Source organism: Clavelina lepadiformis, chromosome 3 (assembly GCF_947623445.1).
Source record: "Clavelina lepadiformis chromosome 3, kaClaLepa1.1, whole genome shotgun sequence".
Classification (NCBI taxonomy): domain Eukaryota; kingdom Metazoa; phylum Chordata; class Ascidiacea; order Aplousobranchia; family Clavelinidae; genus Clavelina; species Clavelina lepadiformis.
The window spans coordinates 21075465-21096552 of record NC_135242.1 but is presented as its reverse complement, the minus strand read 5'-3'; the positions used below and the strand labels follow the sequence as shown (position 1 = coordinate 21096552).

General features: G+C 37.7%; 2 protein-coding genes across 6 annotated transcripts; one reads left to right on the top strand and one right to left on the bottom strand.

The window, feature by feature from the left end:
- Positions 1-3620: 3620 nt before the first annotated feature.
- Positions 3621-14835, bottom strand: LOC143450030 (uncharacterized). Of its 5 annotated transcripts, XM_076950427.1 has the most exons (19): positions 14463-14835; positions 13266-13450; positions 12324-12512; positions 12011-12104; positions 11733-11918; positions 11404-11529; positions 11203-11304; positions 10873-10991; positions 10150-10270; positions 9682-9912; positions 9321-9540; positions 8913-9057; positions 8491-8547; positions 7790-7976; positions 7422-7571; positions 6809-6919; positions 6477-6616; positions 5489-5570; positions 3621-4359 (listed from the first exon to the last, which is right to left on the bottom strand). In XM_076950427.1, exons 1-19 carry the CDS (start codon positions 14607-14609, stop codon positions 4207-4209), a joined length of 2745 nt encoding a protein of 914 aa, XP_076806542.1. In that variant the 5' UTR covers positions 14610-14835; the 3' UTR covers positions 3621-4206. The 5 variants fall into 5 exon arrangements, with proteins under 5 accessions (XP_076806542.1, XP_076806537.1, XP_076806538.1 ...); XM_076950422.1 differs by having other exon boundaries at positions 4217-5570; XM_076950423.1 differs by having other exon boundaries at positions 4217-5570; positions 9688-9912.
- Positions 14836-16854: 2019 nt separating this feature from the next.
- Positions 16855-18884, top strand: LOC143450031 (equilibrative nucleobase transporter 1-like). The gene has a single exon (XM_076950428.1). It carries the CDS (start codon positions 17288-17290, stop codon positions 18809-18811), a length of 1524 nt encoding a protein of 507 aa, XP_076806543.1. The 5' UTR covers positions 16855-17287; the 3' UTR covers positions 18812-18884.
- The last annotated feature ends 2204 nt before the right edge of the window (positions 18885-21088 follow it).

Sequence of the window (21088 nt, the reverse complement as noted above, 5' to 3'; positions counted from 1 at the left end):
TTCGCCTGTGCATGGTGAGGCCGCTTCGTCCATTTGCAATGTGAAGGTTTCAAAAAGAGAGAAAGCACTTGAACTCTATCCATAAGACCTATACCAGGGGTGTCCACTGTCCAGCCTGTGGCCCGCGGGAAGGTTCTGAGTAGCCCGCGCGGTATTTGTCGAAATGACTGATCAACTGAATCGCCTACGTAATTTATGGCGAACTTACATTCCGAGAAATTGGCATTTATTGTTAGTTTACTAATTTCTGACAGCCATATGGAAAACTCGCTTCGCATTGCTACATCGTCCATCTCACCGAATATTGCCAAACTTGTTAGAGAAAAACAGTGCCAAACTTCACATTGAAATGTTGAGACGTTGAATTTACTATATCTTCGTATGTTTGTTGTTCTTATACAGTCGACTCCACTTAATTCGGACACTTTGGTTCCGCTCACTTTTGGCCGAATTAAGCGGAGAATCAGTTGTTCGTTTCATGGTCATGTGTAATGGCAGACAACGCATTTAAAATACTGTATAGTTGCGTAATAAATGAATTGCAGCTGCGCTATACTGCAGTAACTGGCACTGATCGCATAAAACATTTCGTTTACTTTAGTGAGCAATTTCACTTTCTCTGCTAAACTTTTCTGTACCAATCTGTTCTACAAGATGGACGCAATTGTACCGAAGTAAAAGCGACTGTGAAGCTGGCACGGCCTTATATGAGTTCATTGTCGATTGTTACTGCATCGATCGTCATTGTTTCACCATAATCACTCATAATGCAATTGCATCTTGTGTAAAAACGAACGAAGTACTGTTTGTTTTGTCATAACTAGGGCAACCAGTTTTTTGACCTAAAAAGTTTAAATTTTGACCTTAAAATTTGCAAATTTTGACCTAAAAAGTTTAAATTTTAACCTTATTTTGACCTAAAAAGTTTAAATTTTGACCTTATTTTGAAAAACGCTATACTGATAGTCTCTACACTGTCTACAGCAACTTTCTAATCTAAAGCTGCAATTAAAATTGACAAAACGCTTTTCTAGTGTTGACTTTTTTTCGTTTCTGCGTATTAAAATTGGCAACTTGCAGTTTCAAATGCAATGCCTTCACATCGTGACGTCACCAGACGCGCTGAAAGGCCTTCCCTCTCTTTGTGGCTTTGGTTCTAACTTCTAAGTATAATTTGGGGCACTGGAATTGTTTGCGGTACAAGAAAAGAGAAAAACGGAAGAATAATATTACAAAATGGTTACAAAATTACAAGTTTAATAGATTTTGACCTAAAAAGAAGACCTAAAGAAACAATTTGACCGTATTTTGACCTAACGTAACATTTTGACTTTATTTGACCTAATAACTTCTATACCACACGTCGTACAAAGCTGAAATTTGTTTTGTGCTTGTTTGATAGCATTCTGAGCAGGTTAAAAAAAAATGACTATATTGACTTTTGGTTGCCCTAGTCATAACCTAACGATAAGAATTGCGAACCTGTGTCCGAATTAAGCGGAGAATTGTCCGAATTAACGGGAGATTTTTACGTTCAATTTTTACTTTTGTTCCGTTCCCGAGCATTTTGGCCGAATAAAGCGGTTGTCCAGGTTATCCGGTGTCCGAATTAAGGGGATTCGACTGTAATTGTAAAAGAGGATAATACGTATTTCTCAGATTAGAATTTTGGGGTGAGGGTTTTAATTAGAAATTAGCAGTAAACACTCAAGTGGCCCGCGCAATCATTCGTAAATCGCATGTGGCCCTTTGGCCAAAAAGGTTGGACAGTTTTGGACACCCCTGACCTATACCTAGACAAAAGGAAAGTACTTAATCCATTATGACGTAAAGAGGCACATACTTCTGTTTTTGCCAACACTTCCCAGCAATATCACGAGAACTCTCAGTAACTTGTATTCGATTTCCTGTCGAGTAATATCGAGTTCTCTGCATCGCTCTCGTGCTGTTTTCATTATGACATTATTTTGTGTAAACTCTTTTTCAGCGGACGCATCTGCTTGTGCGCTAACGCCTAGATAATGAAATGGAATAGAAAAGGTTATTGTTATAACATCGAAATGCAATGCAGAGTGCGCAAACGTTTGGTGCGTTTTTTACATAAATTTATGCGTGATGGCGTGTGTGTAAGACATATCTGTGTGGAAGTGTGTGCGGAAGCAGGGGGCAATCTGCGATGACACACAGCGCGTTTTTGCATTTTATTATTTTTTGTGCCCAACGCCAAGAGAAGAAGCGGAGAATTTCATTTTTGAGTCTTTGGTATAACCCGAATCGGGAATTGAACCCGAATATACAACGTGACACAATTAGACTGTGACTTCTGGCGACAAAACATCTTTGTTTAATGCTAACTTAAAATGAAGTATGCCAGATGTACTTAATTTATCCATATATTTAATTAATAATTTATGTTTGGCTTCAAAACTTACCCAGTTGGTGGAAAAACAGCAAAGTTTTCATTCACCCGACAAACATTTTAATTTCATTGCCCGCCAGATACTGCACGCTTCGCAGGCGCGAGTTTTTTTTCACAATGTAAAGTGCCCGGCTGGCTATGACATCGAAATGATGAATCAGTGAAGTGATCCTTGGTTTTTGCCAATGGCCTATTACGTGTATTTTCAAGTCAAAAACGCGTGGATGTATATCAACCAATAACAATACATACATAGCCTACTGTATTACATTTTTCATTTTAAGACAAACACGTTTTAGCGTTGCATTTCAAAGCTATGTGAAGATGGTCGCATACAAGCTAGGCTATATCATAGATAGAAGACCAACAGGAAGAAGTAACATAACTTACAGTACATATACAAGGTAGTGAAGGTACATGTTGAATCAAACAGGAGAAAGAGAGGTTGAAAGTTTAGGTGAAATTATTTATTTTGCTTTTCTTTCTAATAGCGCCTTGCAAGATGGCCGTAGACTTTTCGAAAAGATCTTTTAATGTCTTTTTTCTTGGATGTAGCTTCTTCCCTTTGTAATCGGTTGATCATTCGATTTATGAGTGCAGTACCAACAAAATAGTCGATTTATTTGTTCTGGATTTACAATTAATTTAAACTTTGGTCGATTGCCTCTGGTACCTATAAGTGATTGAGTTTTAACCAAGATAAAATTTAATACAGGCGACTATTGTTACAATATGAGCGAGGACGATTGATGGTTTATATCACAAGTATGTAGGCTACCTCTTTACGTCATAATGGATTAAGTACTTTCCTTTTGTTTAGGTATAGGTCGTATGGATAGAGTTCAAGTGCTTTACCGTGTATGAAACCTTCCCATGGACAGACCTTGCAAATGGAAGAAGCGGCCTCGCCATGCACTGGCGAAAAAGCGATTACTGGTGTCCAAACCTGCACACAAGAAACCAACCCAGGATTCAAATCTGGCAGTCGCTGCTAAGCATACGATCGACAAACTTATGAATAACCACACATCTGAGCTTGCAAATGCTGTTTGCCTTTGCTGCGGCTGGCTGTAGCTATATACACAACACGTTTGTGTCAAAGTAAAGGAAAAAAATATTGGTCGGACCTCAATAAGTCTGATGTTAACTAGGTGTCATAACACACTACATTGCTTATCGCTGACGAAACCACTGGAAAAACCAACAGCGCGAATGCTTTATTTCATATCATTATTTATACGCTACAAGTAACACTATGGTAAGTCACTATAGTTCTGAAAACCTTGATATATATAACTACGCAGCAACATAAGATGCCACAAACATATATCCCGTAATTAGAACTTAGTTACTTTGTCTCCACAAACTTTTCCCATCCTCGAATACAGCCTCACAAAGATCAATGAAAATTAATAAAATAAGCCAATTACCTAAACGTGACAACAAAGCTACAAAAACAATGAACTAAAACACAGTACAGCATAAGAATTAGCTTTTTTATGTATTAAAATGCATTCATAGTCGTGGTATAACGTTCACAGAACACTAAGCTTAGATGAGTCGGACAGAAGTAAATTATTAGGAAAATACAACGCGCCATATGAACACTTTATGTAAATTAGGCCAAAAAGCCGCAGCTAGATAAAGATCGCTCAGGAATTGAGGCCGCACACTATGGTATCATAATTTTTATCATACGAAACGGTACAGTGTTCAGTTAAAATTTTGGCATAATTCAGTCAAATATTCCATGTTACTTAAGCCGAAGCAGGCACGTGGGTCCAGATCTAGCGCTCGCGTACTGTGCCGTCATAATTGACTACCTTCGGAGGGTGCGTCATAAAATCGAATCCATATTTTGAACGAACAGATTTCTGAGTGGTCAGTTCAATCAAGTCCGCGTTGCCATTGGTCGCCAACTTCTGCTGGTAAATTGGGGTCTACATTTGGGTTGTAGTATGGGTGAAAATTGGGGCAGAAGTAGGGTGGATTGAAGAGGTGTTAGTAAGATGACAGGTAGTTAGTTGGTGAAAAAGTGACAAGAATTACTTGAAGTGTGATAGACTACACATGTCGTTACAGCTAAATTTCCAAGCATTAAATACGGACTAAAGCTAGAAGTTAAAACATGAAAACCGATGTAAATTCTTTGCAAATTTCACACTTCAAATTCATTTAATTTGACCATTTAATAATTCCTGTGTAAACTGAGTACACTGCAACTTGGTGGTATTGATTTGCGTCGGTTCTTATGTTATCAAACTTTTGTTAGCAAAACAAAAGATATAGATGTATAAGAGCATTGTGTCTTCCCTACAAGTTACAGCAGAAATCAACACATGCAACATGCGATAAATCGTACCAGTAAAGATAACATGGTTAAGCTAAAAGTACTGTATGGCATTAAGCAAAAATAACTTACACCTTGTAGAGCCTTTTCTAAAAGAAACGCTTTCTGTGTAACAAATCGTATTCGTACATGGAAAAAAGTTGATTTAAAATCAAATTTGCGACCAGCTATCACGTTTTTGTTTTATTCAGCATATCAGGTAAAAGTGCCAGAAAGTACATTATTTATGGGTAAAGACAACTAAAACTTCGCCATGCAAATTTTACAAATAAAAATTTTACTGTTATCTTGCTTTGGTTGATAGTATATTCTAAACTAACATGCAAATTATTTCGGGAAGAATGAATATCTACTTAGTGAGAAAGAACTACGTTACTCTTTTCTCCTTTCAGTGTGTAAATGGGGTTAACAGGGGGAAAGGCCCGGGGCATGGGTGGCAGAAATTCGAGATTATGATGGGATTGTAGGCGTTGCATACCCAGACGATGTTGGTCCCCCGGGGAAAGAAAAGTCCCGGGCAGGGACAGTTTGACGCTGCCCTTGGGTGAAGTTGCGCTAGAACCACGCCACGCACTTAAATGTGGCGTCGAAGTAACGCCAGCGCTAAATTTCTCTTTTAGGTCCTTAGAGGACCGGCTGAAAGCGGGGGCTGAGAATGGAGCGACTTTGGGTGAAGGTTGACCGCAAGGGTCAGCAGAAGATTTCTTTTCTGAACTCACTTGCTGTTGAGAGGGCGGAGCAACGTATTTCCGAAGTGGAGCGCTACCTGTTCTAGTTGGAAGGATCCTCGACGATTTTTCCCTATTAATACGTCATAAACAAACATTATTACGGTACAAACAATTTATCAAAAGACAGTCAGTATGACTCCTCAACTTACGAACGAATTACGTTCCGAACGGCCGTCCGTAATCGTATGTTGAATTGTTCGTAAGTTGGTACTGCACTGTTACTTGGTGTACAGTGCTATATATGTCGCATCACTAGCCCTACGCTTTTTACTATCCGTCATTTGTGCACTGCAGGATAAGTTAAAAGAATCGAGTCCAATCAACAGACAACTCTCAACCAACGTTCCAAAATTCTAGCCAAGTGCATGTGATAATGTTCGCATGCACGTTACTTGTAGCGTAGACAATGGATTTGTGACGTAAAAATATGAAGTGCTTCAAAAATCAAAACGTTTTGTGAAAGCAGTCAATGGTGAAAGCATGATTGGTTATCGTGAGTTATTTCAAAAATAAAGAACTATTCGCCCATTAGATATGACTGAATATGTGTGCGTTGTAACAATTTTGATGTGCTTCGATGTTTTTAAGCCTGAATGTCGTTTACTAGATTTGCTTGAACTACTGATAAAAATTACTTATTCCTTAAACAATAAAATTTTGTTACTTGTACCCAGCACTAGTAGGGTCATGCCAGGACGGGAATATCTTTCATGCACCAACAAGCATTATTATGAATGAGCTTCATCTCAATGATTAGACGTTTAATGCTGTATGCAGTGCCCGCGGTTAATATCGTAATGAGTAGGCCTAAATACGAAACTGAATGTTCGTAAATCGGATGTTCGTAAGTTGAGGAATTTATTGTACACTTTCGGTTTATGGCAACGCACAGCAGCATAGAAGCCAGCTTAAAAACACTATATATATAATCTATAGCGGTATCAAACCACGACCCCATAAAGTTCGAGCTAGGCACCTTTTGATAACCGGATTAGGTGAAGGAGCGTAGGCTGTCTCTGAATACAAAGTTGGCCCGGCGCTATACGACGAAGGGTAAGGCAGAGAGACTCTTCCATAGTCGGCGTCAATGCCATTGTAATCAGCGTCGTCACTTGTCTGATCAAAATAACAGTCATATGCGAAAAAATGTGTACGTGAATATCAAGTGTAGCAATTAAACATTTTAAATTCAGTAAACTGTTATTGAATATACTACAGTATTACCTAAACGTAATCAGTTTACTGTATATATGCGACATAATATTAGCGATGCATATTAAGTCACGCGCATGTAAAGACAGGCTATACCGGATGATTGGGACGATTTTGAAGTCCATTCGCCAGCCGTTCAACTTCCCTCGTTTGATTCTTCACATCTGGTTGATGTTGCTCATAAGAACGTGATACACGTGATATGCGCTGCATATGAAAGACGATTTTTACAGAAGACAACACGCCAAAATGGAACACGGCGACCCATTGCACTGCACTAGCTTTTATAACCCAATGACTGCGTGAAGCGTTTAGTATCGAATATAATAAACTGCAGCTTTATAGGTCTTAAATTTCAAGAATTTTCAGCCTAAGATATGATAAGATTCACTCGAATTTGCACCAAGGCAAAATTTACCTCCATACTCAATAGCAAAACTTTTTGGTTACAGATAATATAATCTGTTTTAATCAATTAGATTTTAGATAATTAAACTACAACTAAACTAGCAGTTGAAAACGTTTACCACAAAACCGATTATGCGCGTGGGTATAGAATCTATACTATAGATTATGACGTTCAGTACAATCTAAACTAAGTTATATAACTCAAAAAAAATTTGTACTTTCGCTAACTTTTGTGACTTAGCGTAATAGGGTAGACCAAGTCGGGCGCAATATAACAATTTACTTAATTGCTACAACATACCGGAGCCGAGGTCATCCAGGCAACCGCTTGTCCATTAGCCTTACACAGAATGGTTGTACATTCGGGCCCGGTGCCCCACTTGTCCAGCTGTTTCCATATATAATGGGTAGGAGGATCGTGGATACCTTCGTTACAAGTCGCGCTCCAAACCTAAAAGAAAAGAGTCAACCGCCTAAGGTATTTGAAATTGCCGTTGAGGTGTAGTAGCGTACAGCACTAGGCAGTATCTGTAGCCTCAGATATACTTAGCTCGCATCTTTTACAACAACCAGAACCTTGAAAAAATTTTTATTTGATTTTCAAAGACGGCCGAAAATTGTCAGTTGGTCAGTAAGTAACGCAATCAACCATTGTTGATAATTACTTACCGTCGCCGTGTGCCCAGGTTGGAGTTTCGTTCTTGGCGGAAACCGGAAGACAGCGACCGGATGTCCAGCGACGTTCTGTTGCAACAAACAACCGCCAATGTCTTCCGTTCGAGTGGGGGAAGCGTTATGGACGCGAACAAATCTGCCGATCTCGTCGATCTCAACCAATTTCATGTTTCCCGTGGCACTACAAGATAATGATAAAACTCTTAAGCATAGGGTACAGTAACCAAACTAAACACCACAGAAGCACGAAACCCCAGGATTTAGATGAAGTTGTGGTAAAGCTTGCATAAAAAGTATAGAAGTTGACAAGGAAACGTATAGTCAAACAAAACTGTACGCATGCAAAAATTGAACAAGATTACCTAAAAAAAGTGGAAGGAAACAACCAGAAATTATTAGTCTCTTGTAATAACGATGTAAGGGTTAAACCGTATTGAAAATGTACATAAAAGATTACTAAGACAAAACTAAAAAAACTAGAGACACTTAGAAAAGAAAATTCTACCTACAGCAATCCCAAATGATTGATTCTACTAGCAGAATAAACGATTTTCAATGGTTGAAAAAATGTAACTCGTACAATAAACAGTTGTTTCAAAGCGTATTGCAGCGTTGAAAAGCAAACAGCGTGAGAAGGTTATCTCAAGAGAAAATAAATCACAGGATGGAAAACCACAGCACCCAGTATAGCAAACCTTGCGGTTGATCCGGAATACCAAAGCAGCCCGTTCTTGCTTGGCCTTATGGCGTGACTGCGAATTATTTGAAATAAAACTACTGTTATCAGCCAAAGTCAGAGTTATGATACCAGTTGATAGCGCAAGGCTTCTTTGTAGCAAGCGAAAGAGCTGATAATCTTAATGGTAGGCTTAATGATTGGACTAAATAAATACTCTATTATTTCCCGAATTGTTTTTAGGTAAAATTCTATTAATTCACATGGGCCACACATGACGACAACTTGTACTTCTGCTTATATACAATGCAAACAAAATTTTTAGGCACTCGGAAAAACTTGTCGTTTTCATTCAACCAATGAAAAAGCGGCCCTAACACCAAACGAAAACTGATCAGCGAAGGAGAGAAAACAGGTCGGTTTTAAATTATCTTCACTAACCTGGATGTGGAGTTTATGAGATCCTGATGCAAAGACGACGTCACTCTTGCCGTATCGGTACCGACTCGGTTCTCGGTGACTTTAGTGTACATTGTGTCCTTACGCAGGTCATTGAACATGGCGTCGAAATAATCTCTTCCTTGACCTGAAGCCAAACAACGATGTTTCAGTCAAAAGTTTGTAAATCCCATGGAACCACGATTTAATTGCATCTGGAACTAGTTTAGAATTGAACACCACTAGTTTGTACTACTTGGTATCAGTAAATATGATGAACCATTCCCAAAAACAACCAATCAATTCTGTTTGCCATATGCTTTAGCAATAGGATCGATACTAAACGTTTTTTGACCATATTTCTTAATCCAGCTACGGACAGATCCTGAATGACGTTGAAACAAAGAATACCTGCATCTAGGTGAACATATCTCGACCCAACAGCACTCGCTGGACGTCTGGGTAGCATCCTTGGAGGAGTGGGATTGCTGGGACGTGGAGGAAGTCTTGACAAACCAGGGCTTCTTTCGTCGGACCTCCTGCTAAGATCGCGACCTCCTTCATCCAGTTCCTCTTCAAAATAGATGAGGGAACTTGCAGCGGACTCATTACGGGAAATATCCTTGGAAAACTGTTTCCAAGTGATTAAACCAAAGCATCAGTGGAATGACAACGGATACGATTTGTAGCACAAGCGCGCCAAAAAATAAGCAAATTGAAAATACTGCGCCATTCTGCAGTAAACAAGTCCACACAATACACACATTCTTACTCGTACTTCTCTCTCTTTCCCGTCTTCATCATTAAATTTCGATCCAGCCAAAGGCGCTCTGAAGACCTCGGCCCCCTCGGTACCTTGCGGTCCCCGCGTGAAACCTCGCGTTGCTATGGGCACGGACGAGGGGCGGCGAGGTAGGGCACTTTCATACATGGAGCTCATGTTCAACCGACTTCCCGTCTTGAAGTCCATCTGTTGACTCGCGGACGACGTTTGAAAAGTTACCTTTATTCATCAAATTTTATTAAGAAATCAATTTAACAAGCTTGAATTATAACTACCAAGTGACGAAATTAATTTCAGGCGACACGGCAAGTAACCCAGCACACTGCGGTCAGTGAGCGTAATACGATATCAATATTTGTCCATACAGTTGCCGGAGGAAGGTTTTAATCGGGTGCATATTAATTCTTTCGGTATATGTGTTACGTTTTGTAATAAAATTAAAAAGATTACACTTACATCTTTTTCAGTTTTCTCGAGATGGCCATTCAAGAGCTTAGTCTGAAAAGAACTTCCCGTTTCTCCGCAAGTAGTAACCGCGTTCTTTAGAGCGAGATAGTTAGTGCCTTCCAAACCCAACCTTATCAGTAACACAAAGTCAATCATCTAATGAGCAAACACTCAAGAAGGAAAAGACAACAAACAGAGTTTAAAATAGCACATTGTTCTTCCAAGGGTAAACATTAGTTTTAGGGAATCAATGAATCAGTTACCTTGGCAAAGAGAAATGATTTTACCGAAAAGATGGTATAACATGGTATAATGTGTGATACTTTGGATTAGCTAGGTCAAACTCCCTATTAATTGGACACAAAAGGTTAAAGAAAGTGGTTAAAGGCAGGGTAAGGCGTGTAGGTAATTGTGTTTTATCACTAAACACAATCTTTGTATACACCAAAGCATATCCAGTTTCAAGGTAATCACAATGGCAAACCAAGAAGTAATCCAAAACCACAGACGCAAAAATGTTAACTATCTCTCACAACTATCTTTTACTCAGCATGTAAAAGTTTGGATAAGGCATTAATGCTCCACTAAATTACAGACAAATTTAATTTTCTGCACAAGCCTCAGCTTGCCAGGCAAAATTAAAATTTACAAACTCCTCAAGCCAGTTAGAAAAATTCCCTATCCAGTACCACAACCAAAAACATCTGAAACTTTTTAGTTTATGTTGCAAACCTTTTTTCTTCTTCCTCTATTAAAGTTTTCAACATGTTGATCTCAGTTTGCAAAGGGATATTGGCATCTCTTGCACAGTCTAGCTCCCTCACCTTTATCAGGAGCAAATCCTGGGTTTCCTGCCACAAAGAGACAAAGTCATAAAAGATAAATTCAGTTTTATTTTCACTCACAAAAACTAATTTGATTCTTTATCAGAAAACAGTGGAAAAAACTTGGGCCAATGTTAATGCTCAGTTTTGTTGTGGAAACGGCAATAACCCTGAGATTTTCTGTTGTAACAATTTTTTAATTTTTGCGAAGAACAGTTTTAATTTGTCCTCAACTCACTTGTAGTTTTCTGTCCAACTTTCGTCGCTGACTTTCAAAGCTTTTCCTTTCAGAATCTAAGCTTGTCTGAGTTACTTTGTATGCAGATTCAGTTGATGAAAGCTACAATTGAAACACATTTCACTTTTCCTTAAACCAACGTTAAACATAAAAAGCTTTAACAACATAAATGCGCAGTTTACAGGCAATCAACCAACCAACCTTAGATTGAAGCAGGTTTTGTTCAGTCATTGCATTGTTGAGGTCAGCTTGTAATTTTCCATTTGCCTCCATTAATGATGTTAAATTGTTAGCATCGGCTTCCATTTGTAACCGGATTTCAGAAATCTATACAAGTATTAAATATGAATTAGTGAAACACAACTCCGATGATTAGTTGGTGTTGGTTTCAACTAATTTTGTTTTTACAAATGCCAACACAATAATGAATTTATCAGAAAAATGTTTTTCTTTAATTATAACCTTTAACTATGATGAAAATTCTTCAATACAGAGGGTAAAAATCTGATAATCTTTCTGTCAAGACTCACATTCAACTGGTGCTTCGCTTCAGCTTCCTCCATATACCTCCTCAATTCAATTTCGCTTGATTCTCGAGCTTTTCGCATCATCTCGGAAACATGACCGTTTTGCTGGCCGGACTTCGGAGATGTCTCCTCCAGTTCAAGAATTAATTGACGAGAGTTCTCTAATCGATTATGAAGATCGCTGATTTCCTAACAAGTACAACAAAAATTTAATGTCTCCATTCCTGTAGTCTGTTCAGTTCTGGTGATATAGTATCTCTACGACCATTTTAAAATCCTACCTGTTGACTAATGACCATTTCATGGCTGCATCTTGTATGATAATCATTCAATTGATGCTGGACATCAAATATTTCCTTCTGTCCTGTTTGAAACCTTTGACACAAAACATTTAATCTCTGGCATGTGTAACAATAGAAGAATTGCAAGTTGCCATAGCATTAATTATCATTTTACTTTTGTTGCTTTTCGATATCAATTGCAACTATGTATAACAAGCAATAACATATTTTTATCATTTTAGTTAAACAAAAACAAAACAAACAGCAAGTAACGATCATTTAAACAACACAGTTAGATAAAAAGTACACATACCTCCGTTCAGCTTCTGCAAGTCTCTTTTTTAGATCATCTCTTTCCAACTTGCAAGACTCTAACTCTGTACGTGGAGCGGTTAGCTGAGCCTGGGCTTGTTGGACTTCTAACTCTTTGTTTGTCAGTGCCACCTGCAACTTGGTGATTTGATCAGTTTGCTTTAAAACCGTTTCGTTTAGGGACAGAAACCTAAAAACAAAGTTATTTGATGAAGTCTTAGAATTGTTGTAAATATTCAATGTTTTTAGGTGAGTAGGAAGGAACACGACAAAATTAAATTCAATTAAAGTAAATATTTCATTTATATGGCTTGGTAGTGTAGCAGTTAGGCTGTTGAACTTGCAAAAATGCGATTAAGGTTCAATACTTGCCAGTGCCACACTGTTGCTGCAATGTTCTTGGATAAGGCAACAATTTCTAATTTGTGAAAGACAACAAGCAAGTAGAAAATGTTTTATATATATTGATATCATCACTGAATTAAATAATGCAAAGACTGGAATAAATGTTTCATGACCAAACCATTTTACACAAACAAAACAATAATGTTTACAAGTCTGATTATTCGAAGTGGTTGCAAAGGTCGCAACTGAAGCATGTATAAACAGTTTACTTAAAACTAAAAAGGTAACATGTTTTGAACAACACGTTTTTTGAAAACAATTGATTGCTCGTTGCACATCAACAATATTTTTATTTTTTTAATTTCTTTTTCCTCCAGTTAAATGGTAACATATTACGCATATTTAAGCAAAACGCTTAAAATCAATTGTTTTAATTTATTCTTGTTGCAATAAAACAACACACATTGTTGGAAATGTGTCAACTTTTTATCAATAAAATTTTTATACTTGCTCTTATGGTGATCGTCGCAACCAATTGGTATATAAATTCCAACCCTACCAATGTTAAGTTACCAACTAAAACCTGATTATATCTCACCTGCCCTCAAACTCAGAAGACATTGAATCATATTTTGAACGAGTTGCTTCCAGCTCATTTTTTTCACATTGCAGAATTTCAAGTTGGGTTCTCATTTCAGATAGTTGTTGTTCATATCTCAATCGTAAATTTTCAATTTCATTCCTCCATTTTTGTTCATCAACAGTATTGGTGACTTTATTGAACTGCCAAAATATTGATGTAATCATTGAAATGCAATTTGATGGGAACATTGGTTAATGGGTTACATACAACAAAAGTTCAGTCACTGCAAACACGTCATGTCCAGATGCAAATTGGTTTAAAAGTACATGAAAAGCCATAATGGCAGAAAACGTTTTAAATCCAACATATTGAAAGCATTGGCTTAACACTACATTATGCAGAGATAATCAGAACCGAATTACTGTACTGCGATGGTGTTTCAGTACCGATACTGTCAGCACTTTTTAAAAAGTATCAAATCCCTGTACCGAATTACGTTTTTTAAGAAATTTTGGTCGGTCCCGGTACTCTGTACTTTTTACGTGATTATTTCAAAATTTCAACAAATATGTTTTCAAAGGTTCATGTTAATTAAACCTTAATACGAGTTTTAGTGCTTGTTGTTTTTTTAGTCTACAGATGTGAAGAAAAGTCACAAGAAAGTAAGGTCGAATATGTTTTGACCTGGAGTAACCTTTGTCAGGGGCATGATAGCGGCAAATATTGCACTTGCAGCAGCATCTTTTATTCAAAAGTATCGGTACTGACAAAGTGCTGAACTACTTTTTTGAAATAGTACTAATTACCAGAACCATTTAGGCCTATATATTTTCTGCCAAGTAAACGTACCGTTACAAACGATACTTTCAAAGTACAGTACCTACTGCCCACCTCTGACACTACGTTTGCAAAATGAGCAGCTAATGTGGATTTTTATTAAGAAAACATGTAGCTTAAATAGGAGCTTTCAAATGTGCAGATACAACCAAAATTTGCAAAGTAGCCAAGAAATTCAGCGTAAGTGCAGCCTTGTCCTGGTAAGATTTGGCTTTGCAGATAGCTTGGATCAATTTTTGTTAAAGTTTGCAAATTTTCCTTTGAAAGGAGGTTACATTGAACGGTGGCTCATTTCGCTTCGTTAACATTGTAAAATTTGTCAGTGATACGGATACAATGTCACAATACTCCGGCACCAAATGCAAATCTGCATACCTGTTTTTCTCTCTGTCGTCTCACAACATTGATATAATTTGAAAATCTTTGGTTAAGGTTTTGTAACTCAGCTTTCTCTTCAATTCTCCCTGATATCAAGGTGTTATCTGCATCGCCGCCCATGCAGTCAGTTTGTTTCGTTGCCATAATGCACGTTCAGACGTGATAGGGTACAAGGTGGGCGAGACCAAAGTAAGTGTGACCAACACTTTTTGAAAATAGGCTAATCGATAGTCTGACTTGCGTCTTATTTTTTATATAGTATTTTCATCAAACAAACTCAGCACAGATTAGCCTACATTGCTCAGTGAGTCTGACTTAATCAAAACAACTCAGCACACATCAAATCTGCCAGTTTGGGTTGTTATTGCTGCGGTCGCGTCGCGTATCTAAGGAGCTGGGTTATTAAAATTCCAATCCTATGGTGGCGCTATATTTTACTTACTCTATACATTCCAAGTTTCTGGATGGGTAAGTTAGCATACCTGTTCTCGCAAAGCCGATCCAGCCATGTAAATCGTAAAATTAAAATCGTAGCTAAATGCATGTTTCTAGCCCTTGGACTTTTCCACATTTTCCTGCTCGTTAATTCTTCGTGAGCATGTGTTTTATTGTGCTATAACTACAACGGTTAGCATCTTAACTTTCGATTTGTACAGATAATGGCGAAAAATAAAAATACAAAAAAACTGTGCAATGCAATTTATTTTCGTTGAAAAATATATTTCACAAATCAGCAAGGACAATTTGTATCAAACAGAACTTTCTTTAGCATACATTCTGCATGTAAATTCCATGGTAAAAGCCTGTTGCAGAAGCAAGTTACTAACGTACAGGTAAAATTATATTTCTTATTAAGCTAACAAAAACCAGATTCAAGAAAGTTATGCAGAAATAAGTGCACTACGCAAAACGTATGCCAACAACAAAAGAAGTTTGTTTCGGTATTTTGTCACGTACAGTAATTGCATGCAATGATGTTTTCATTTTCAAAAAGAAAATATTAACCAATTTGAACTCAGTGACATAGAAAAACCGCTAAGTAGCGAAAGGTACGGTAGCAGTATAACAAATAATATTTTCGTTTGTGTATTACTTGTGTGAAGTATTACACAAAAAACATATGATACCGTAGTGTGCGGCCTCAATTCCTGAGCGATCTTTATCTAGCTGCGGATTTTTGGCCTAATTTACATAAAGTGTTCATGTGGCGCGTTGTATTTTCCTAATAATTTACTTCTGCCCGACTCATCAAAGCTTAGTGTTCTGTGAACGTTATACCATGACTGTGAATGCATTTTAATACATAAAAAGGCTAATTCTTATGCTGTACTGTGTTTTAGTTCATTGTCTTTGTAGCTTTGTTGCCATGTTTTGGTAATTTGCTTATTTTATTAATTTTCATTGATCTTCGTGAGGCTGTATTCGAGGATGTGAAAAGTTTGTGGAGACAAAGTAAATAAGCTCTATTAACGGGATATATGTTTGTGGCATCTTATGTTGCTGCGTAGTCATATATATCAAGGTTTTCAGTACTATAGTGACTTACCATAGTGTTACTTGTAGCGTATAAATAATGATATGATATAAAGCATTCACGCTGTTGGTGTATCCGGTAGTTTCGTCAGCGATAAGCAGTTTAGTGTGTTATGACACCTAGTTAACGTCAGAATTATCAAGGTCCGACCAATATTTATTTCCTTTACTGCAATCCAGTTTGACACAAACGTGTTGTGTATATAGCTACAGCCAGCCGCAGCAAAGGCAAACAGCATTTGCAAGCTCAGATGTGTGGTTATTCATAAGTTTGTCGATCGTATGCTTAGGAGCGACTGCCAGATTTGAGTTCTGGGTTGGTTTCTTGTGTGCATGTTTGGACACCAGTAATCGCTTTTTCGCCTGTGTATGGTGAGGCCGCTTCTTCCATTTGCAAGGTCTGTCCATGGGAAGGTTTCATACACAGTAAAGCACTTGAACTCTATCCATAAGACCTATACCTAGACGAAAGGAAAGTACTTAATTCATTATGACGTAAAGAGGCACATACTTCTGTTTTTGCCAACACTTCCCAGCAGTATCACGAGAACTCTCAGTAACTTCTATTCGATTTCCTGTCGAGTAATATCGAGTTCTCTGCATCGCTCTCGTGCTGTTTTCATTATGACATTATTTTGTAAAAACTCAAACGTTTGTTGCGTTTCTTACATAAATTTATGCATCTGCTTGTGCGCTAACGCCTAGATAATGAAATGGAATAGAAAAGGTTATTGTGAAAACAACGCCACGGCAATGCAGAGTGCGCAAACGTTTGGTGCGTTTTTTACATAAATTTATGCGTGGCGGCGTGTGTGTAAGACATATCTGTGTGGAAGTGTGTGCGGAAGCAGGGGCAATCTGCGATGACACACAGCGCGTTTTTGCATTTCATTATTTTTTGTGCCCAGCGCCAAGAGAGGAAGCGGAGAATTTCATTTTTGAGTCTTTGGCATGACCCGAATCGGGAATTGAACCCGAATATACAACGTGACACAATTAGACTGACTCCTGGCGACAAAACAGCTTTGTTTAATGCTAACTTAAAGCCACAGGTCTTATAAACGAAAGCTATGTCGTGAAAGTGCCCAATACACCAGGTTAAACCACAAACCCTATATAAATATATCTGTTGTAGCCTATAGGTGCATGAGTGTATAGCGTATATGAATATTAACTCGCAATGGTTTAGGTTATCTACAACTTTCAGTAAAATTTATAATAATGCTATGTTTTTGCTACTTTCGAGTAGTAGACGTTTGTCCAACTAGATACCGGGTTAAATCGGTAAAATGAGAAAAATTGAAGTCCTGAGCGTCTTGTCTGGATTTGTTGAAGTTTTTCTGTATTCAGGAATTATATTTGGTTGGACGTCTTTTCGGTACATTTTGGTTGAAGAAGGATATTTTAGCCGAGGCTGTGAAATAGATGTACTCAACAATTCAGTTTTAAGCAAACTTTCTCCAGCAAACAGAAGCGTTATGCGAAACGTGCAAACAAAAAACAAGTCAATAACAAGCACTTTGTGCCCATACCAAGAGGCGAAATTGAATCTCGTTTTTACACTGAGTGGGTCGTCTTTGTATTTATGTAACTTTTTCTTCGGCTGTATCTTTGATGTTTTCGGTAGCTGGGTGGTACGAACACTTGCAAGTTTACTGCTACTGGCTGGCATGCTGCTGATGGCTTTCTCTAATCCAGACCATTCCATTTTACTTTATCCTTCATGTATTTTTATTGCCATAGGTGGCCACGTTTTGATGACTACAAATGTCCAACTTGCTCATTTATCTAATTCATGCAAGTTCTTATTATTTGCCATTTTTAACGGCTTATACGACGCATCGAGCGTGGTATTTTTTCTCATGAGGTTAATGTATCAGGAGGGAGTAGCCATAGCAACAATGGCACAAGGTATGTGTTGGTGTACGTTGCTGATCCATGTCCGAACTCTTTTCTTTATGCCCAGAAAAAAGCTGCTTGCAGATGGCAACGAAAGATTTGGAAGGTTAAGTAAAATAACAGGATGTATTATTAAAATTCCAGCTAGAAAACACGAAATTAGCGAAGAAATTGTTCGCATGAATTTGGATGGGTGTAGAGGCAGTAGTAAAAATACCCATTCGGTTGATGTGCCGCCTTTTAAAACTTCACTTCGATCTGCGGCATTCTGGACGACCACAACACACTACTGCACATTATCTTTTGTAGATCTGTTTTTTATAGGAACTTTGCAACCGTGGCTTGAAAGCATTCATGAAGGAAGTGAAATAGAAAATACCTTTGTTCCAGTGTTTTCCACTATCCTTTGTTCTGGAAGTATTATGACTGTTGTGCCAGGCTTTATGACTGACCAAATCAAGGCTTTTTATCAAAAAAAGAGACTGACATCCCGGGCAGCATCGTTGAAAGCGCTTTACATTTCCTTGGCGTGTTTGAGTACGCTAGGTGCTGCTGTTTCTCTACTAAAATTAATTCCTATTTTAAAGTTGCAGTACATTACTTTTAGCTTATTTGTTGTGTTTAGATCGTTTCTTTACTATTTCAATTGTAGTTTTATTGCAACCGCTTTTCCATACCAACATTTTGGACGATTGTTTGGCATTGAACTAACCATTACTGGGCTTGTTCATCTACTACAGTACCCATTTGTTTACATATCGTTGAATTCCTTTCATGGAAGTTTTACTATCATAAATTCTTTGCTTTTCAGTCTATCTGCTTTAAGTTGTGTTCATAGTTATTACACTCTATTTCATTTTAAGCCGGCTTTAAGCATGTCTAACAACGAAAATACAATAAATTTGAGACCATAAAATGCAACTTTGTACAGTATACTATGTTGCAAATTCAGGTTATTTGTAGTGTTGCTGTGAAATAAAAATGATAAACTAACAAAAAATTTCTGATGGACCTCCGGATGTCTACAAGAGATTTATCAAAAGCATGTCGGACATAGTAAGCTTATACTTGTCGTCGGGGTTATTGGGCGGTTACAGACTTGCCATGTAACCGAATAAGCAATCGAGAAACACAAATTTTAAGCAACTTCATTTAACTTTTGTTTTGACTAGTCGTACAAATAATTATTTTAAATCTTTATGTATTATTCCATTAAGGTTTTCTTTGGTTTTCCCTCAATCAATTCGAATATATCATGCTCTTCGGAAATAAATTGGACGAAAAATCCGACCAATTCCACAAACATTTCAAACATTCTTTAGGAAACTTTGTATTGTGACAAAATTTACGAAATAAGCTATTTGTTGCTTATATGATCTTACAAGTTAGTTGGTAACTTAGTTCGAATTCTAATAAAGCAAGTTTCTCGCCAATCAAACATGCAATGACGTGACGTTTGTGTGTTTTCGTACAAAAAGGGTTGCAATGTTTGCTAAACTATGCAAAGTAGTTAGGCTGTATTAAATTTTATCTTGGTTAAAACTCAATCACTTATAGGTACCAGAGGCAATCGACCAAAGTTTGAATTAATTGTAAATCCAGAACAAATAAACCGATTATTTGGTTGGTACTGCACTTATAAATCGAATGATCAACCGATTACAAAGGGAAGAAGCTACATCCAAGAAAAAAGACATTAAAAGATCTTTTCGGAAAGTCTATGGCCACCTTGCATGGCGCTATTAGAAAGAAAAGCAAAATAAATAATTTCATCTAAACTTTCAACCTCTCTTTCTCCTGTTTGGTTCAACATGTACCTTCACTACCTTGTATATGTACTGTAAGTTATGTTACTTCTTCCTGTTGGTCTTCTATCTATGATATAGCCTAGCTTGTATGCGACCATCTTCCCATAGCTTTAAAATGCAACGCTGAAACGTGTTTGTCTTAAAATGAAAAATGTAATACAGTAGGCTATGTATGTATGGTTATTGGTTAATATACATCCACGCGTTTTTGACTTGAAAATACACGTAATAGGCCATTGGCAAAAACCAAGGATCACTTCACTGATTCATCATTTCGACGTCATAGCCAGCCAGGCACTTTCCATTGTGAAAAAAAACTCGCGCCTGTGAAGCGTGCAGTAGGCAACCTGGCGGGCAATGAAGTTAAAATGTTTGTTGGGTGAATGAAAGCTTTGCTGTTTTTCCACCAACTGGGTAAGTTTTGAAGCCAAACATAAATTATTAATTAAATATATGGATAAATTAAGTACATCTGGCATACTTCATTGTAAGACGGACTTGTTTTATTGTCGCATTTGCACTTTGAACAGTTTGGAGACAGTGGGCGGATCAATTTGGGAAAACCAGCCCAGCAAGTGTAAATGTTTATATGCTAGCAGTAACCTACATGTGTAGAAGATAACAGTAAAATAATTATTTTAATCTTACTTGCCATGATCAGCAAAGCGTAAGTTAGAAAATTTATTGTCATGTAGCGGGGTTGGTTTCGAACTCTCAAAACAGTTTACCGCTGGGTTTCATCATCGGGGGCCAATGGGGACGTTCTCCGAAGGCCACGAGCAGATGCCTCATTAGTGAGCAAAAGTTTATTAGTAGGGGAAGACGAGGCAAACCGGGACACCGTTTCCTCACATTTTCGTGCTTGCTGTGCAAAATTACCTGCGCCAACACTACTGCACACGCAGTAGCAAAGTAAAAAGGTGTTTTGCAATCAACAATCTTCATTTTTTATTGATGAGCGGGTGACCACGGCTTTTGAGGGTCACTATAAGGGGTCCACGGACCACAAAATGGTTGGAAACCACTGGTCTACCGTCTGGCTGTTGGAGATGCGTTTAAACAATCTTTTTTGATTGCTCTATAGGGCTGGAGCGGGAATCGAACTTAACTTTCCTTGGAAGCCGTAGTTATAATCTGAGCAACATGCAGAAAAAAACATTGGTTTCTTCCACGCTCCCTGTTTGCGAATTGAAATTATTGTTAGGTATCAAGTTCTCTGCGTTTGTTAGTTCTTCTCTAATAAACTTCAAAACATGATCAAAATTCTCAGCTAATATGCATAACATTGAATTACCGTAAAAAATCTCTGTATTGTCTAAGCGACAAAAGTCGCCCATCTTTCTATGGTAATTAATGATGACAAGGAAGACGATTTCATCTGTA

Excerpts from the sequence above, each read along its gene's own strand:
- LOC143450030 (XM_076950422.1), bottom strand. The coding sequence starts at position 14,609 with ATGGCAACGAAACAAACTGACTGCATGGGCGGCGATGCAGATAACACC. Across the intron at positions 8,548-8,912 it reads CTCATAAACTCCACATCCAG|TCACGCCATAAGGCCAAGCA; the intron begins GTTAGTGAAGAT and ends AATAATTCGCAG. Across the intron at positions 7,977-8,490 it reads TATTCCGGATCAACCGCAAG|TGCCACGGGAAACATGAAAT; the intron begins GTTTGCTATACT and ends ATTATCTTGTAG.
- LOC143450031 (XM_076950428.1), top strand. The coding sequence starts at position 17,288 with ATGAGAAAAATTGAAGTCCTGAGCGTCTTGTCTGGATTTGTTGAAGTT.